The sequence below is a fragment of the Podarcis pityusensis genome (assembly GCF_964106645.2).
Source record: "Podarcis pityusensis genome assembly, chromosome: Z".
Taxonomy (NCBI): Eukaryota; Metazoa; Chordata; class Lepidosauria; order Squamata; family Lacertidae; genus Podarcis; species Podarcis pityusensis.
The window spans coordinates 12,083,111-12,102,235 of record NC_138044.1 but is presented as its reverse complement, the minus strand read 5'-3'; the positions used below and the strand labels follow the sequence as shown (position 1 = coordinate 12,102,235).

At 42.3% G+C, this 19,125-nt stretch overlaps 1 protein-coding gene across 11 annotated transcripts in view; it reads left to right on the top strand.

The window, feature by feature from the left end:
* Positions 1-19,125, top strand: part of PBX3 (PBX homeobox 3) — a 241,853-nt gene that overhangs the window by 204,199 nt on the left and 18,529 nt on the right. For all 11 annotated transcript variants that reach the window (XM_080989646.1, XM_080989650.1, XM_080989649.1 and 8 more), the window contains one exon: positions 1,006-1,141. In XM_080989646.1, coding sequence (XP_080845772.1) covers positions 1,006-1,141 — 136 coding nt within the window. The remainder of the gene's footprint in view (positions 1-1,005; positions 1,142-19,125) is intronic.

Genomic DNA, 19,125 nt, shown 5'->3' with positions numbered 1-19,125 from the left:
TGCAGTGCAGGGTGCACCAGGGCGCGGATGGCACACTGCCTGCAGGGTGCCCCAGCCTCCTCCCTCCCAGCCTCAGCTGCCCTCCAGCAGGCCCAGCACTGCCCCCAAAAGCAGCACTGGGCACACCGCTGACGTGGTGTGAGCCAGCCTGCAGAGCGTTGCAGCTGCTGCATCACTCCCAGCCACGAATGGGTCCAGTACTGCCGGAAAAAGCAGCGTGGGGCACTTCACCTGGAATGGGCGTGGCTGGCATGTGCTGGCCTGCAGGTTTCCCTCCCGAGTCCCAGGCAGTCTCCCAGCAGTGCACCCCGCAATGTTTTTTCCAACAGTGCTGGGATGGCACACATCAGCTTCTTCCCTCCTGGTGTGGCGGGTGCACGCACATAACACACACATCCCAGGTCCTGCCAGGGATTGCTACGCTGGTGGATACCAGCTTCTGCCTTCATCTGCTCCCTTCTCATGGGAGCAGCCCAGCCAGAATAGCCAATGATCAGGTGTTGTGGCAGTGCTTCTCTAACAGCACCTGGAGGGCCACAGGTTGCCTCACCCTTGCCCCAGAGGGAAAGAGACAGATGGAGATGCAGATGAAGTAGAGTACCTTGTAGAATGTTAGGAATTCCCACACCACCCAAAATGTGTGTCTCATTAATATCTAGATAACACACTATAAATAAGTTCATCAGTAATCTGAAATCTTGGTTTGCACATCTTTGAACTTCTAAGAACAACAGGTAAGTGGGATCTGGACCTTTGATGGAGAGAGATGGGCAAATGAATTCTTCCATAGATAAGCAATTGCTCCTCTTCTATCAGTTACTAGCCTCTCACATCAACCCTGATAAGAGCCAAGGTTTGGTTTGAATAAGTGGTGAAGCATCAATTTCAGCTAGCAAATGTTAGAGAGAAGTCTGCTTTCCATATTTATATCCTAGCTAACTTTCAGTAATGAAGTCTCACAGCTGTAATATATTTCTTTCCTTGCTTTCTTTCCTCTTTTTGCAGGCGGAAAAGGCGTAACTTCAGTAAACAAGCCACAGAAATCTTGAACGAGTATTTTTACTCTCACCTCAGCAATCCCTACCCCAGTGAAGAAGCCAAAGAAGAGCTGGCAAAGAAATGCAGCATTACAGTATCACAGGTGGGCTGGGGTTTCCACCAAGCTGCTTGAAAGCAGGTTTTTTTGCTATGGGAAGAGCCTTTGTCTCTCTTCCCTTCCTAAAATAACAACAGCCTTCCTTCCTGAGACTGGTAGAGCTGAGTACCATTAAGGAGGAATTCTTGAAATTGGCCTGTCTATCCCCCAAGTGGTGTCAATTAATTACAAATGAATGACAAGCCAATTGAAAAGTGTTTTGGAAAACTAAAAAGTGATGCTTCAAGTGATTGATTTATTGCACTTATATCCCACCTTTCATCAATTGCATGATTCCAGGGTGGCTTACACCACAATAAAATGCATAAAAATGCAATCAAAAACATTTGCAGCGAATAATCTAGAACTCGATTATCAAGTTAGTCCTCAGCAGAAATTGCAGCAACAGCAGCAGCAGCAGCAGCAGCATCAAAACAGTTCCCAACAAAAGGGGAAATAAAATATATTTAATTGGCATTGAAAGGTGGCAAGTGATGGTGCCAATCATAACACTGGAGGGAGGGAATTCCACTCACAGGCCGTATCACAATGAAGCTCTTGGCAGGAGCAAGAGGAGGGTTTCTGTTGCAGCTCTTAATGCACAGTCAGGGCCAGTTAGAGAGCTGTGCCCCTTTGTGTATTTAGACCTCAGGACATTAGTAATGGCTTCTTACTGAGCTGAGCTGTTATTCTTTCCCAATGATTCTGGAGATGCCATTCTGGAGATCAGAGATTAAACTGGAAGCCATCTACAGTCATACCTTGGGTTACGAACACAGCAGGTTGTGCGCTTTCGGGTTGTGGACCGCGCTGAACCCGGAAGTACCAGAACGAGTTACTTCCGTGTTTCAGCAGAAGCACATGCGCAGAAGCACAAAATGACGTCATGCGCAGAAGCGGTGCTTCAGGCTGCAAACGCTGCGGGTTGCGAATGTGCCTCCCGCACGGATCTCATTTGCAACCAGAGGGATGACTACTGCAGTCCCTCTTCTTTCGGAGTCAATGAAAGATGCAGGGTGTGGGACTTAAAAATCAGAAGCTGACAGATGTCACTTCCACCATTAACTTCCGGGAGTCACATTGTAGCCAGCACAATGAGATCCTTGAGCGGGTTGGAGTGGGGTGTATTTACAGGCTTCGTGGTCAGCTGGTAGAAGTCACTTCATCATGGGTGAATATTGCCCAAATTTTGGAGGTTTGCTAAACCTTTGCAAGTGGAATGAGCAAGTCCCTTGGCTTTTAATTCAGAACAGGGTTAGGAAACTTGTGCCTTGCCAGATGTTGTTGTCTTCCATTTCCCATCATTTCTTGGCCAATGGTCATGCTAGCTGGGGTGATGGGAGCTGAAGTCTGGCAACACCTGGAAGGCTACAGGTTACCTGTCTCTGATTTACAAGTGCTCTTGATTGTCTTTTTGCATCAAAAGCGCCCAAGATGACATATAGTTGTTTGAAAATAGCAGCTTTAAAAAATCAACAACAAAAATCAACTACCCAAGTACCTATAGATCAATCTTTTAATGCCCGAGAATAAAAAATATTCACTCTACCTATTCATTTCACCAATAAGGTAGAGTAGCTGGGCCTTGCTGCATAGTTAGTCTCAAAGCTGCAGTGCCACCACTGAGAAGGCCAAGCCTTGGGCCCTGCTGTGGCCTGTACAAGCAGTTTCAGTGCACTTTGGGATGGTGCAGTCGCAGGCACACAAAAGATCAAGTTTTCAGTTATCCTAATTATGTATTCATTTCATTTCATTTACATCCCACCTTTTTCTCCAAGCAGCTTAATGTAGCATTCATATTCCTTCCCCCTCTGTTTAATCTCCACAACAAACCTGTTAGGCTGAGAGGCAGTGACCGCTCTAAGGTCACCCAGTGCGTTTCATGCCCTAGTGGGGATTTGAACCGTGGTCTCCCATGTCCTAATCCGACACTCTTAACTACTCTTCACGGTTCTATAATACAAAATATTTACCTGATACTATCTACTGTATTTCATATTGTTTGTAAGTTGCCTTGAGACTGTTTGTAGAAGGCAACTAAGACATTTAATAAATAAATAATAATAAGTAATTACCTGTCAATCAGATTGTTAAACATTAAACATTGAATCAGTAAGGCGAAATGTATTTTTGGGTCAATTTTCCTGCAATTGGCCAAAGCCTACACAAAGCCTCTTACTCATAGCCAATCAGAATGCAGCCCTTTGGTAACAGTTCAATGACAGCTGTTTGTGCTGTAGCAATAAAAGTCTAGTAGACAAAACGACTGAGGCACTTGGTACATTAGAAGTGTCACAGGCTTAAAATACTGCAGCGGGATCTGTGTCTCCTGCCTCAAATGAGATGACTTAGCTGTGGGGAGAGTTTTAGATTTCTATTCATGCCCAAACATACAGCTTAACGTCTAAGGGCTCTAAAGGCATCACAGTTGTCTTTAATGTGAACTGCATGCTGCACCAGCAATGTTTGGAAAGAAAGAAAAAAGCAAATCTCCCAGCACCACAAACATGGAACTTTGATTCTGCATCTTTCTGGTGGTTGTGCATGGAAATAGAGCATAAAGCGGTGAAGGATGCATTTCTAATGTTGATGTTTTCAGCTTTAACAAATTTACAAATGCACCATGCTGAGTAACAAAAATAAATACTTATACACTCCAATTTATCACTAATGGTTCATGATATTTAATTTTAACAAAAAAAAAAAAATGGAAATGTACTGACATTTCAGTTTGGAAGTGTCAGAGTATTAGTACCATTTTCACTACTCCTGTGGACTCTCTTTTAGTCTTTCACTGTCTCTGTCTTTCTGACTCAGTCAGAATTTGCCCTTGTGACATTCTCCCAGAGGGCAGTTGGGGGCCAGTCCATAGTTGCAAAAAGCCACACGAATATGAAGTAACTATTTTTGGTTTCCATTGTTAGTATTTATAGTAATAGTATGTCACATTTCATTTGAAGAAGAAAAACATAGCTGCAGTTGTTGCTTGTTAATAATAAAAAAAATCAATTGGAAGTTCTAGTGTGGAGATCTGTTAACAGTCCACATACTCTGATTTTCAATGTGGCTCCTTTAAATGAATGTGGTGAAAGATAAGAAGCTGCATTATACCAAATCAGACCTTTGGTCTAGCTAAAAAAATACTATGCACTGACAATACTGACAATGACTCTCTAGGGTCTCCAGTAGAGGTCTGAGGTTTTCCTACTGCTTGATCCTTTTAAAATGGAGATGCCAGAGATATATCTAAGAGCCTTGTGCATGAGAAACATGCATTGTGCTACTTGTCCACAGGTACTCCCAAGGCAACCACCATATTACTCAGCTTGAGAACTTGCTTGGGGGAATCTGGCCAGTTCTGGGCTGCCTGGATTTTTGGACTGACCAAACATGGCTGTTCTTCAGTTTATAGCAGGCTTCCTCAACCTCGGCCCTCCAGATGTTTTTTTTTTTTTTAAATGATATTTATTGAGATTTCAAAAGCAAAAAATTACATAAAAGACAATGAAGAATATAGAAGGAAAAAAAGAGAAAAAACATAGAAAATGCAAAGTATAAAAAAAAAGAATATAGAAAGAACACTTAGAAACAAATTTATCCTTTCGTATCTTACATTTCATTTCCTTGTTTCCCTGACCTCCTCTCACCTCCCTTTTTTGTATTCCGGTTCAATTGGTTAATTCAGCAATTCCTTTCCCTCTTTGTTTTTGTCTTAGTCCTTTAACTTAATATATTATAGCTTTAAATTCTCACCTATTAACCAGCCATTTTTTTTCATACACCTTTATGACATTGCTGCTAGAACCACTTAATTTCATTCTGACATCATTCTAACATTCATTAATTTTACAATTTTTCTGTAAATAGTCTTTAAATTTCTTCCAATCTTCTTCCACCGAATCTTCTCCCTGGTCTCGGATTCTGCCAGTCATTTCCGCCAATTCCATGTAGTCCATCACCTTCATCTGCCATTCTTCCAGAGTGGGTAGATCTTGTGTCTTCCAATACTTTCAATAAGTATTCTTGCTGCTGTTGTAGCATACATAAAGAAAGTTCTGTCCTTCTTTGGCACCATTTGGCCAACCATGCCCAGGAGAAAGGCCTCTGGTTTCTTCAGAAAGGTATATTTAAATACCCTTTTCATTTCATTATAAATCATCTCCCAGAAAGCCTTAATCCTTGGGCACGTCCACCAAAGGTGAAAGAATGTACCTTCAGTTTCTTTACATTTCCAACATTTATTGTCGGGCAAATGATAGATTTTTTATTATTATTATTAAATGATATTTATTGAAAATTTTTAAAATTACGAGAAAACCACAGCAAAAAAGGAAAAAAGAGAAAACAAAAAGAAAACAAACCACACCAAACAATGCAGATTCAAAAAACAAAAATACACCACAAACAGATGAAAACAAATCCATCATTCTCGAATCTTCAACTTTCATGACCTTCTTTCTTTGACCTCCTCCTCCCCCCTTTTTTTGTATCCTAGTTATTAATTATCACAGCAAATCCTTTCCATATTTCATAATATTCTGTCATTACATTACCTTAATCTATTTTCATCTTATCTTATAGAAAACCTTAAAACTTAAAACTTAAATCTTATTTTTACCAACTTCTCATAACCATAATATTCTTACCTAATTCTTTAAACATTTTTGCTAGAGCCAAGTAATTTCATTCCAACATTTTTCTAACATTCATCAATTTTATAAAACAATCCTAATAATAATAAAAAAGAAATAAAAACAATCCAATCTTTATCCAGCATCCTTTCCTCCTGGTCCCGGGTTTTGTCAGTCCTTTTTATCCCATTGATCTAGCGCATTAACCTGGTAACCTTATATCCGAGGCCCTTAAGTCTCTTCCATGTCCCTTCCGCGGCTCTTCTTCATATTCTCCTTTCACTCGTGGGAACTCCAGCTTAGTAATGTTTTTGACCCTTTTCAACAAATCAGCCCCTTTTCCAAAGACCAGACTAAACTCCATGTGGTATTTGAAAACATGTTTCAGAATCCCTCCAAAATTAAGAGCCCCCACAGCCCCAAACATCTCACGGCCCATTTCCAGACTTGGAAAGTCCAAACATCCCTGCATAGGGGGGTCTAACCAACCCCCCATTTCCAAACCAGTCCAAACTTTATCTTTCCTAATCTGGCTTTTTCCAAGTTCATTTGTCAAGTCCAAAAGCTCATGTTCCTGCTGGGCCACAGCTCCCTCCATCTCTGGCGCCCAAGATTCAGCAACATCCTCTTCTCTCATCTGTTCTGTCAGAGCACACTCTTGATTTGATTCCTGGGTGGGCTCCATATAGTTTCCCACTGCCTGTTCAAAAATTCTGACCGCATTAGTCATCAAATCCGTCTTTTCATTTAACTGTTCCAGTAGGGCATTTGTTTTACAGAGAGCACACCTCAGAGCTTCTGAATACATTGTCCTACAAGGTCACAGGACTATTCCCACGATTGTAATCTGTAACAGCTGCAAGCTCCCTGGAATTAGTTACAGTTTCACAGTCTCCCTCTAGGGGGAAAACTTCTATTTGTTCTTTCCTTTAAGTAGAAATCTAGCAACAAAGTTTCCTTTTTGAAATATTTTGTCAATATTTGTTCCTTTAAAATGCGAAAGGGAACAGTGGAATCAATATATTTCTCTTCTTTTAGCTATCTGTCAAAAAACGTTTGTCTCTGGTCAATGAGCTTCAAACGTTAGTCCTGACACCCCGCTCCAGGATCAGGACGGTGGAAAGTTACTTTACTTTAAACTCACTTCTGCAGGTTTAAACAGTCCGAAAAAGATCCCCCTTCTTCTCCTGCTTCCGAAGGGGGGTTCAACAATTTTAAAATGATGAAAGTTAATCTTTTAGAAGCTATTTTCTGAGCTCTAGTTTACGTTGTCTTTGCTTTATTCTGTCTACAAAGAAACGGAAGGCTGACTTCCTGTTTAGACCTTCCCGTTTCAGTGCCAAGTTGAAGTAAATTTTTAAGTCCAATTCCTTTCTGCTCGCAAGTTCTTATTTAAAGTCCAATTGTCCGAAATTTAAGTACTCACGGGTGATTATTTTAGAAGCCAAATTGTCCCAGGAAAAAGGCAGCGCTCTCCGGCAACAGCTATGCGGCTACGCTCCACGGAAATAGCAGTTGACTCTCAGCACCGCGCCACTTCCCCCTCTTCGCTTCGGAGCCCGTTAGTGGGTTCCTTTGCGGTTGGGGGGGCGCTAAGGGTGCCCGCCGAGTCCCATGGTCACAGGCTTCATCCGCCTGTGATTTTTGAAAGGGTCCCCACTTCGCCGTAGCGGAAAAGACCCATTTCGCGCAGAGCTAGTCCCTCCAGATCAGAGGGAGCCCGCCATTGCCGATGGCACCACCCCGGAAGTCCGCAAATGATAGATTTTTGCAAGCTTGACTGGTGTCATGTACCACCTGTATATCATTTTCATAATATTCTCTCTTAAGGCATTACATGCCGTGAACTTCATACCTGTGGTCCATAACTGTTCCCAGTCAGCCATCATTATGTTATGTCCTACATCTTGTGCCCATTTAATCATAGCAGATTTCACTGTTTCATCTTGAGTATTCCATTTCAACCGCAAGTTATACATTCTTGACAAATTCTTAGTTTTGGGATCTAACAGTTCTGTTTCCAATTTATTTTTCCACCTGGAAGCCAATTTTCTTGTCCAGATTGTATGCCTCCATTATCTGATAATAATGAAGCCAATCTCACACTTTATTTTTTATTTTTTCAAAATTCTGCAATTTCAGTTTATCTCCCTCTTGTTCCAGAATTTCCCAATATTTCGGCCATTTGGCCTCCATATTGAGCTTTTTCAGAGCCTTCGCTTCCATCGGTGACAGCCATCTTGGAGTTTTATTTTCAAGTAGATCCTTATATCTTATCCAAACATTAAACAATGCTTTCCTGACAATATGGTTTTTAAATGCTTTATGTGCTTTGACCTTATCATACCACAAGTATGCATGCCACCCAAATACATTGTTAAAACCTTCTATGTCCAAAATGTCTGCGTTTTCCAGAAGCAGCCATTCTTTCAACCAGCAAAAAGCTGCTGATTCATAATAAAGTTTAAGGTCTGGCAGGGCAAATCCACCTCTTTCTTTTGCATCCGTTAGTATTTTGAATTTTATTCTAGGCTTCTTGCCCTGCCAGACAAATCTAGAAATGTCTCTCTGCCATTTCTTGAAACAGTCCATTTTGTCCAAAATTTGCAATGTTTGAAACAGAAACAGCATTCTAGGCAATACATTCATTTTTATAGCAGCGATACGGCCTAGCAGTGAAAGCTTTAAATTTGACCAGATTTCTAAGTCTTTTTTCACTTCAGTCCAACATTTTTCATAATTGTCTTTAAATAGATTCCCATTTTTAGCTGTCATGTTAATCCCCAGGTATTTCACTTTCTTAACCACTGTTAAACCTGTCTCATTCTGAAACCTCTCTTTCTCCATCACAGTTAAGTTTTTCTCTAAAACCTTAGTTTTTAACTTATTCAGTTTAAATCCTGCAACCTGACCAAATTCTTGAATCAGTTCCAAAACCCTTTTAGTACTAGATTCTGGCTCCTGTAACGTCAATACTAAGTCATCTGCAAATGCTCTCAACTGGCCCTCCAGATGTTTTTGGCCTGCAACTCCCATGATCCCTAACTAGCAGGACCATTGGTCAGGGATGGTGGGAATTGTAGTCTCAACACATCTGGAGGGCCGAGGTTGAGGAAGCCTGGGCTATAGGAAAACATTCCCAAATGTTTTCCAAGGGCAAAGCCAGACTGGAGCCAAACTGGGAGATGATAGAGGCAGTGATGTAATTTTCTATTGTAGATAATCCTTCCCATCAGTGTTTCAAGCAGTGTCTGAGCATAAGCCACTAAGGTTTGCAACTTCTGTTCTTTCAGATTGATTAGCAGCCCAACTTTAGCTTGTTGAAATAAGAGACGATGTGGGGTTTGGCTAATGCAGCTCTTGCCAATCTGGTGCACTCCAGATGTTTTGGTCTACAACTCCCGTTAGTCTCCGCCAGCACAGCTGTTGCATTCCAAAAGATCAGGAGGGCACTAGGTTGACAAAGGCTGGGCTAATAAATCTCTGGTGCAATTGTGGCAGATTCAAGCAGTAGTGCTTGTGGCATTGTCCTTGGAGAAACAAATTGCCCTTCATGAGGTAGTCATTCTTGGCTTTGACCCATGTACCGAATGGAAATTTCTAGTATAAAACTATCAACCTCATAAACAAAGGCAATGGAAGTCCTTTAAAGGGCTGTTCTGGAGGTTTCTGAGATAAGATACTACATGCAGAGAAGTCCTAAATGCATGCATCCTAAAGCGGTATATAATTGCTCAGTATGAATTTCTGCTGTTGCTGTTTGCTTTTTATTAATATTTGTTGTTACTATTGGTAACAGCTATGAAGCAGACAAGGTGCTTGTGGTACAGGCATTTCACCTTTTATATCTTCCTTCAACAGCAGACATAAAATTAACCTTCACCTCCTTGTTTTCCCTGCCCCCAAACACAGTAATTAAGAAAGTTTCCAGGAAAGAAACATTGCCCTGCAGAGGCCTGCAGAAAGCTTTTTGTTCTTCTCTAAATGTTCATCTCTTCTCGTTTCACACTCAGTCATTATATCCTCTTTTCCGCACAACTCCACAGCTGCCGCCTGCTGCTGCTCCACCAAGTTTTTGTTGTCCTGGGGGCAAGAGATGGATGCACGCTTCTCCTCACTCCCCCACCCCTATCCTCATTCTTGTCTCTCAGCAGAAACTTGGGAAGCCTTGCTTAGCAGTGTATGCTGCAATTTGCCCTTTGGCTGTTTCATTCATACAATCACAGAACTGAAATAGTCAGGCCCAGAGTCCTCTGTAGAACTGGGAGTGTGTTGGGGGGTGTGTGCTGAAGAAACCCCCCTCTCCCTGCACAAACAGGAGCCTCCTGTCTTGGCTCAATTGGACAAGCTAAACAGCCCCAGGGTGTGTTGTTTCCACTCCACTTACTTTGCGCTCCTAAAGCTTTCTCTGAGTCTCAGGCCTTCTGGCTGATGGGAGAACTTGTGCCGATAGACACTAATTAGAATTTAAAAGCGTGATTCATGTATGATATGATTTTTTTTTTTTTTTAAGAAAAAGGCCTTCTCAAATGAATTAGAGTTACATGCTAGAAAGGAACAAACTATTTGAGCCTGATTAAACTCTGCAAGAGCCAATGCTCCTTTGTAATCCTAGATGGGACTCCTTATTTATTGAACAGAAAGGCTGGGCGTTTGGTGATTCATAGACACCCACACCTTATTTTGGAGACCCTGGCAGGCTGCTGCCAGTCGGAGCTGAGCTTAAAAATAATTTGATCTGGTCCAAGTTATCTAACTATGTTACAGAAGGCACACAGTTGCTCTATTCTTTCAGAATTGTGCTATTTGCTTAGCATCTCTGAGGAATACAAAAAAATTCATGCTAAAAATACATACTGGGGAGAGCCTGTTTACTGTTTGTGGTTTCCATGGCCTACTTCTTCCTCTTTCTGCTGCTCCCAGTTTTCCTGAGTTTAGGAAGCGTTTGTGGTTTCACTTAGCATTAAACTGCAGAGAGCAGATGGATGGGGTCTGTTTGGATACACACATATAAAATAATACACAGATCAGACTTTTCAAGGACCATATTAAGCCAAATGTATTTATTAAAATGAGTATCAAACACAATTTCATTTTAATAGCATGGGAGATGCAGGATTAGGGAGGAGGGAATTTCTCCCATACAGAGCATTGTTGTCCATAATTTAGATCTTTCTGCTCTGCATGTGTTTGTGAGAGACGAGGAAGTATCATGTTCTTCCTGGTTATTGCGGCTGCAAGTGTGTGAAGTCTCTCTAGCTGTTTCTGGGAGACCCCCTATGAAAGAGCAGAGCACTTCTTTGCTAATACAGTCATACCTCGGGTTACAGATGATTCAGGTCGTGCGTTTTCGGGTTATGGATGCGCCGAAACCTGGAAATACTGGAATGGGTTACTTCCGGGTTTTGGCGCACACGCAGAAATGCTAAATCGCGCTTTGCGCATGCGCAGAAGCGCCGAGTTGCAACCCTTGCATGCGCAGACGCAGCGTTGCGGGTTGTAGACGCTGCGGGTTGCGAACGTGCCTCCCGCACGGATCATGTTCGCAACCCGAGCGTCCACTGTAATGTAACATGGCTTCAGGCACAAGTATGGGTATGGAGGGAGGAGGGGTTAGGCAGCTAAGTCTATATATTTGAAACTTTTATAAAGAGGGAGCTGGCATTCTGTGTTTTTTGTGTGTGTGTTTTATTTCAGGGATTTTAACCCTACTTTGCAGCAAGGTGTGAGGGCAGCTTACTAAGAATCAAAATAACAGTGGCAAATTTTTATGCTTTGTAACCCATTTAAGAAGCCTGTTTTGAGATTATGAAATTAATTATTTAATTAACAATACACAATGAAATTAAAGAAAAATAAAACAAAGCTACAGAGACAAAACAACTCATATTTAAAAAACAAAGCAAACAAAACACGAAAAAGCAGAAAGGGGCAGAAATTACATCAAGGTAGATGCCAGGCCACCTGTCCTGGGGAGAATTTACAATCAAGGGCACTGTCACCGAGAAGGACCTTTCCCTTGTAACCACCCTCCATGCTTCGGCTACAGAAGGCACTTTGAAAAGGGCCTCTATTGAAAATCTTAGTATGCAGGCAGGCATTTGTGGAGACCAGGTGAGGAGAGCAGACCAGGGAGCAAAAGATTGGAATTGGTCCTCTTCTCCCCACACCCTTCCAGGACCTGGGCATTCTTTTTTGTTTGTTTAAAAGCCACTTAATATTTAAAAGTATTTTGAGTGCTCTACAAAAGCACAACATAAAAGCAATAAAACAGTATCATAGAAATGGACCCCAACTTAAAAAACACTTTAAAAAGACCAGAAATGCAACTCCACTTTTCCAAATTTCATAATCTGTTAACATTTAACTAGGGGCAGGGCATAAAGCATGCACTGCAGATAAACAAGGAGAAGTGCAACAAGAAATTTCGCCTGCAGTTTGTGGTCCATAAATTTGCAGTCTTCCCCTGCTTTTTTATTTTTAATAATGATGCTTCAGTGATCCCCATCGCTGTCTCAGATCAAATGTTTTTCTTTCCTACAAGTAATAGTCCTTGTCAGGGAGGAGAATCGGAGCCACAACCTCCCTACAGTTGTGCATCTTGATGATTTAAGTAATAATTTATTGCCTTTTTTATTTAACATTGTAATTAACATGATAAATAAGTGCAAGGGTATTGTTTGAAATGTAATATACAGTTAAGCCCAATTAATTAATTGGCCTTCAGTGATTGGGAGCCGAATGATGTTCTTTTTTAATGTGGGGATAGTTTGTTTTAATGAAAAATGTGCTACTAAATAGGTTTATCTTGTACACACTGGCTTGCGCTCACACACACACAAACTAAACTAACTTTTAACACATGAAGGAACTGAGAGATGTGAAGATAATAGTTCCCAGAATGATTTGTAGATGAGTCAAACATTTAGAATACTTCTGGAATTATTTTATCTTCTGTTTGTTTTCTTAAAGCAGTAGCTTTCAAACTGTTTTCTACAATTCTTTGGATGCTGTTCAATGATTCCTCATTGATAACATGTGTAATGGCAGATAAGTTTTCTGAAGGACAGCTGACAACTGGCACCAGTCTCTCACTGCATTATGGAGCCTTGGATGTGTTCCAAGGCATATTCTTTAGTTTACGGCAGGGGTGGCCAACTCCCAAGAGACTGCGATCTACTCACAGAGTTAAAAACTGGCAGTGATCTACCCCCTTTTTGGGGTTTCAGGTCAAAGTTGTTGAGTTTTTTCAGGGAGGAGGTAAAATGTTGAGCTTTTTTTAGGGGAGCAAAACAGTTGTTCAGCTTCTTTGGGGGGAGCCAATGATCTACCAGTGATCTACTGCAGACATCCAGTGATCTACCGGTAGATCATGATCTACCTGTTTGGACATGCCTGGTTTATGGCAGTGATGAGGAACCTATGGCCCTTCCAGATGTTGTTTGACTCCCAACTCTCATCAGCCCCAGCAAGCATGGCCAAGGATGGTCAAGGATGGCCGGAGTTGTAGTGCAGCAACATTTGGAGAGCCACAGATTCCCCATCCCAGGTGTATGAGGTAATGAAGGGTGTGTCCTAGGAGTTTGTTCCAGAAATCTCTGTTTAACAAAATGAAAATGTTGGCAGATTCCAAGTTAGGGATGATTAGGAAAGGGGTTGAAAATAAGCTGTTAGTATTATAATACCTTTATATAAATCCATGGGGCTATCACATTTAGAATACGTTGTACTGTTCTGGTTGCCTTGCCTCAAAAAAGGATACTATGGAGCTAGGAAAGAGCATCCAGAATGATGAAGGGATTTGAGCTCTTTCCCTAAAAGGAAAGTCTAAGTATTTGGGGCTTTTTATCTTAGAAAAAGAGACTGGGCTACGGGATCTAATAGAGGTTTATAAAATTATGCACTGTGGACAGGGAGAAGCTTTTCTTATTCCATAATGCTAGAAGTAGGAATCATCCAGTGAAATGGATGAGCAGGAGATCCAGGATGGACAGAGCTGTTAATTAATTGATGGAATTCGCTACCACAAGATGTGGTGACAGCCACTAGCTTAGACAGCTCTAAAAGAGGATTAGTCAAATTCACTGAGGATAGACCTATAAATAGCTACTAGTTCCAGTGACTGTATGGAGTTTCCAGGTTCAGAGGCAGTATGCACTCAGTAACAGGTGCTTATGGGGTGGCAACAGCAGGGCTAAGAGGCTAATTTTCTTCAAGCCCCACCCATGGACTTCCTAGAGGCACCTGGATGGCCACTGTGAGAAGCAGGATGCTGGACTCTTCTTATGTGCAGATGCTTCTCCATGAGGAAGCTGATGTGGAAGCTATTCCATGACCACAAATTTTAAGAATGCTACCCTAAAGTTCTTGAGGGTGCATGATACAGCCTCCTTGCCAAAACTAAACAGATAGCTGTCTGGTCAGTGCCTTGATAGGAGAAATGCAGGCTATAATGTAATATACAAACATTTTGCATGCTACTGAACAAATTTAAGAACACTTTAGTTTGCCTTGGTCTCCCCAACTGGATGCTTAATAGTGCTCCATAAACAACATTTCCACTGTTGAGTTCCTTTTTCCACAATACCTTGTAATGTTTGGTTACTCTTACTCTGTCATGACTACAGTGCAGTCTGATATTAAGCCCACAGCAGCTGTAGCGAACATGAATGAAAATGCATGATGATTGCAATCAGCTGCAGGACCACATTCTCCAGCATGAGAATGCCTAAACGTTGGCAACCCTTATCAGAGTCCAATTGGTTCTCTCCATTCCACTAGGTTCCAGTTACTGCACTATATTAATGTTATCCTCTAGGACCAAGCACTCCAATTCACCTGTCTTGGCCTGGAGGATTCTGGCATTAGCATGTAAACACTTAGATACAGTGTCTCTCTCCAAGAATCTTTGGCACTTGTGTTTTGGCCTGGGGTGCTTTGGCCTCTATAAATTGCTATCATGGACACCTGAACTGGTTCTGTGCCTGCCCCACTGAAATTTTCATTATTATTTTTTCATCCTCATCCCACAGGGGACACTTGTTTTGAATTGGATCTGACCACTGCAATCAGTTTAAAAGCTGTTCTCTTACCTTTTTTATTTTAAGCACCAACAATCTGGTCCCATCCTGATTCAAGTGGAGTCTATCTCTTTTGTACATATCAGGCTTGTCCCAAAATGTTCCCCTGTGCCAAAACAATCCAAACCCCTCTTTCTGACACCATTGCCTCATCCACATATTCATACTACAAACTTGTCTCTGCCTAGCTGGCCATATGCGTTTAGTGCCAGCTAGATAGCATATAGCCAAGCTTCCCAGAAGTCTTTCTGCTTACTCCAAAGGTCTTCATAAATCCCATTTTCAGAGAGTGATGTCTTCCCAGATTGACACAAGCAGCACCTTAGTCAAGAGAGACTGCAGCATCTCTTGATTAGATTTGGATTTCTTTATTGACTTCTGCAGAAACGGTCAAGATAATAACCCAATATGGGTTAAGCTTGCATTACGTTATTTATTTTTTTGCCAAAAAAGTCACTTTTGACTCTTTTGCTTGTGACTGCAATTTTGCTACTCTTCCTAATATTCTAATTTGAATTGTCTTATGTTCCTAAGTTAGCATCAGGTCTTAAAAATGTTCCTTGAGGAAAAAACACAGGGAAAGGGAAGGACCTATTTCATTCTCCCCAGATGGATATACTTGAAACTGGTGGGATGTATAGTGGAGTAGGAGAGCTGAAAATAATGCCAATATATTTCACATCTGGCAATGTGCCCCTTTGGTATCAGATGGTGCATGGGTAAAGGTAAAGGTACCCCTGACCATTAGGTCCAGTCGCGGACGACTCTAGGGTTGCGGCACTCATCTCACTCTATAGGCCGAGGGAGCCAGCATTTGTCCGCAGACAGCTTCTGGGTCATGTGGCCAGAATGACTAAGCCACTTATGGCGAACCAGAGCAGCACATGGAAATGCCATTTACCTTCCCACTGGAGTGGTACTTGCACTTGACGTGCTTTTGAACTGCTAGGTGGACAGGACTGGGACCGAACAACGGGAGCTCACCCTGTCGCGGGGATTCGAACTGCCGACCTTCTGATCGGCAAGCCCTAGGCTCTGTGGTTTAGACCACAGTGCCACCCGCGTCCCTTGGTACATGGGTAGACGAGCCTAAAACACCCAGGGCCCAAATTTTCATGGCCCTCTAGCAGCTAGAGTGGCTCATTTACCACTTTGTGTTATCTCTAGAAGTGTATACTCAATTCTGATCAAACTAAGCCTCCTAAATGCATTGGTTGCCCAATGTGATTTTTTTCCAGCTCTCCTACCCCGCTAATATGCCTTCCTTTAGTGAGAGAATAGCAGATTCAAGGAGAGATGTTAGACCCTGAATTTCCCCAGTCATAAGATTAGGCCATATACAATGTACTCTGTAGCTGATACAGAGTGCCTAGAAGTTTCAGGAAAAATTTGGAACCATAGGAACCAATAATGGGGGAACCTGTGGCGCTCCAGATACTCCTGGACTGTCACTAGCAAAACCCCTGAACCTTGGCCTTGCTGGCAAGAGCTACTGGGAGTCTTGTAACCTCTGGAGGGCCACAGGTTCCCCACCCCTGCTGTAAACAGAGTGTGTTCTAGACTAGAACATACCCAATGCATCAATGGTAGCGGTTGGCCTTCAGTCCCTTTCTCACATAAATGGGCTCTAAAGCAGATGCAAGCACCCAGAGAAAGGCCTCTGATTACTCTTGGCATCCAGAGAAGCTCATATGGGAGTTGGTTTAAATGTCCACTGTATCTGTATGCTTGAGGGATGAGATTAGCCTCTGTGCATCTGTCTTACTTATCAGTGGCAAACCATCTCAGAGTAAATGGGGAAACCCCAGATGCCTACTATTGCTACAAAGGATTCATCCAGATGTTTCCAGAAGGAAGCAGGATGCTTAGCAGGTATAGAAAGTTTGCTGTCTCCCCCCCCCTCTCCCCATGATTCTAGTAGGTAGAAAGGTCAGTTGGGGCTTCAAGGCAGCTGTGAGGAATGTGGGGGGGGGGGAGCAATAGGGGTGAAGAATAGCCTGGGGTTAACTGTGGCTTTGATGGCTGCTAACCCTTTCTGCATTCCAGACAGTGGGCAGAGCTTGTGGCTGTTCCATAAGCATGTTTCATGAAAGACCAAGAAGGCAAAGATTTCTTGGCTTCAGCAGTCACTTTCTGCTTTCCTGGAATTTAGCTCCAGGAAAATGGGTTGGGTTGCATGAAATAAGAAAGTGAAGTAATAAATCGAAAAATTCTGTGTACAATTTTTGATGGGAGTGGATGGGTGGGGGACTAGCTCTGGCTTGGGTATTCATTTGGATGTGGAATGCAGGTTAAACATAACGTATGATCCACTGCTCCTTTCATTGCTTCCAATTAAACCTTGCTTGTTAGTTTAACCTCTAGGTAATCCCATCAAACAACGGATGTCAAGGCAACACTGCCCACAGTGGCTTTGGATGAGTGGCCATTAATTTTAATTGCCTTGATATTAAAGATTAAGAAGTAGTGGGACTAGCAGGGTGGAAACGATCCGACAAATCCACTCGCTGAGCCTTCCCCAGGCTGCAGGGATATTAAAATTTTACTGTGAGAATTAAACAAGCCTTTATTAGTGATGGCTGTTGTTTGATTGGTCCAGAGGTATGCATAAACACCAGATTCTTATATATCCGCGGACAATATGGTTGACGTATAGAGATTCTGCAATTATGAAACTGTTAATAAAGCCATAATTGGATTGTCCACAGTAATTATTTGCTGGCTTTCATTAATGTATTATTGCTTCCTGACTGACAAGGTAATATTAAGTGCAATATATACAATACAGCCGTGTGTCGTCCTGGGAATGCAGCATGTAAAAAGATGCACCTTCACTTATTGCATTTAAAGCTTGGGGGCCTTTCATTAATTTATGTTAAAGCAAATGCCAGCATTATGGAACCAAGAAAGAATTTTCTTTTTTCCCCCACACAGTGAAAATGCCTAATCCTAGCTGTAGAGTTGAGCAGTGTTTTTAACAACCAACTCTGACCAGTTAAAAGGTTAGCATTACAAAGCCCAAATGATTGCCTGTACCAAAAGATGTGGGACCTCCAGACAAATATGTTAATTCTTTGGTTTTACCAAGCCCCACCCCGCAACAAGACTCTGGAAATCTGCCTTATACCGGAGCAAGCTTCTTGCCATTCTGTTCTGAAAGGCAATGGTTTTCCATTATTTCTGGCAGAGAAAGGATCTTCCCTATCCTTTTCGCTGGGGATGCTAGGGATTGAACCTGGGACCCCTTGCCAGCAAAGAATGTGCTCTTCCTACTGAGTGGTGGAGCCTTCCCCACTGGGAAGCTAAAAGGGAGGGGAAGGTAACAGACTGTGTTTAGGCTAGCAGAGTTCCCCACCCTGCCCCAGAATATTCATTGCTATTTGTTGTTGTTGTTTAGTCGTTTAGTCGTGTCCGACTCTTCATGACCCCATGGACCAGAGCACGCCAGGCACTCCTGTCTTCCACTGCCTCCCGCAGTTTGATCAAACTCATGCTGGTAGCTTCAAGAACACCATCCAACCATCTCATCCTCTGTCGTCCTCTTCTCCTTGTGCCCTCCATCTTTCCCAACATCAGGGTCTTTTCCAGGGAGTCTTCTCTTCTCATGAGGTGGCCAAAGTATTGGAGCCTCAGCTTCACGATCTGTCCTTCCAGTGAGCACTCAGGGCTGATTTCCTTAAGAATGGAGAGGTTTGATCTTCTTGCAGTCCATGGGACTCTCAAGAGTCTCCTCCAACCATAAATGCCTCCATACCATCAGCAATCCGCATCCTCACTTCAGACCTATTTGCACAGCTAGCAACCAGCACCTACCTTACTTACAAGGCCCAGAAGAAAGAGGCCAAGAATGAAACAAGGGGCAGAAACAAGTATCCTCTTAGCTGCAGCCTGTCTTTATAACAGTCTTGGACATTTATGAGTAAATTATTATTACATTATTCATCAGGCTATGCTAGATGGAGCTAATGGGAGATGCAGTCCAAAATATTCGGAGGGCACCATTAGTGAAGACTGTATTGTTACAATCTCTAAATTTCAGCTGTTGTAGATATGCTTGATAAGTACTTTGTTTCTGTTATATTGATGCCCTGGTGTGGACATAAGAGAATGCAGCCTTGTCTGCCAGTGAGAGAGGGAGTTTTTCATAGTTATTTACTACAGTTATTAATTATGAACATTCCCCTAATGGCCAAGATCAGAAAATAGTTTCTGCATGCCATTTTCCCAGCGGCTTTGTTTCAGCTGCTCCGGCCATGACCTTTGGGCGGGTTAATAGGTA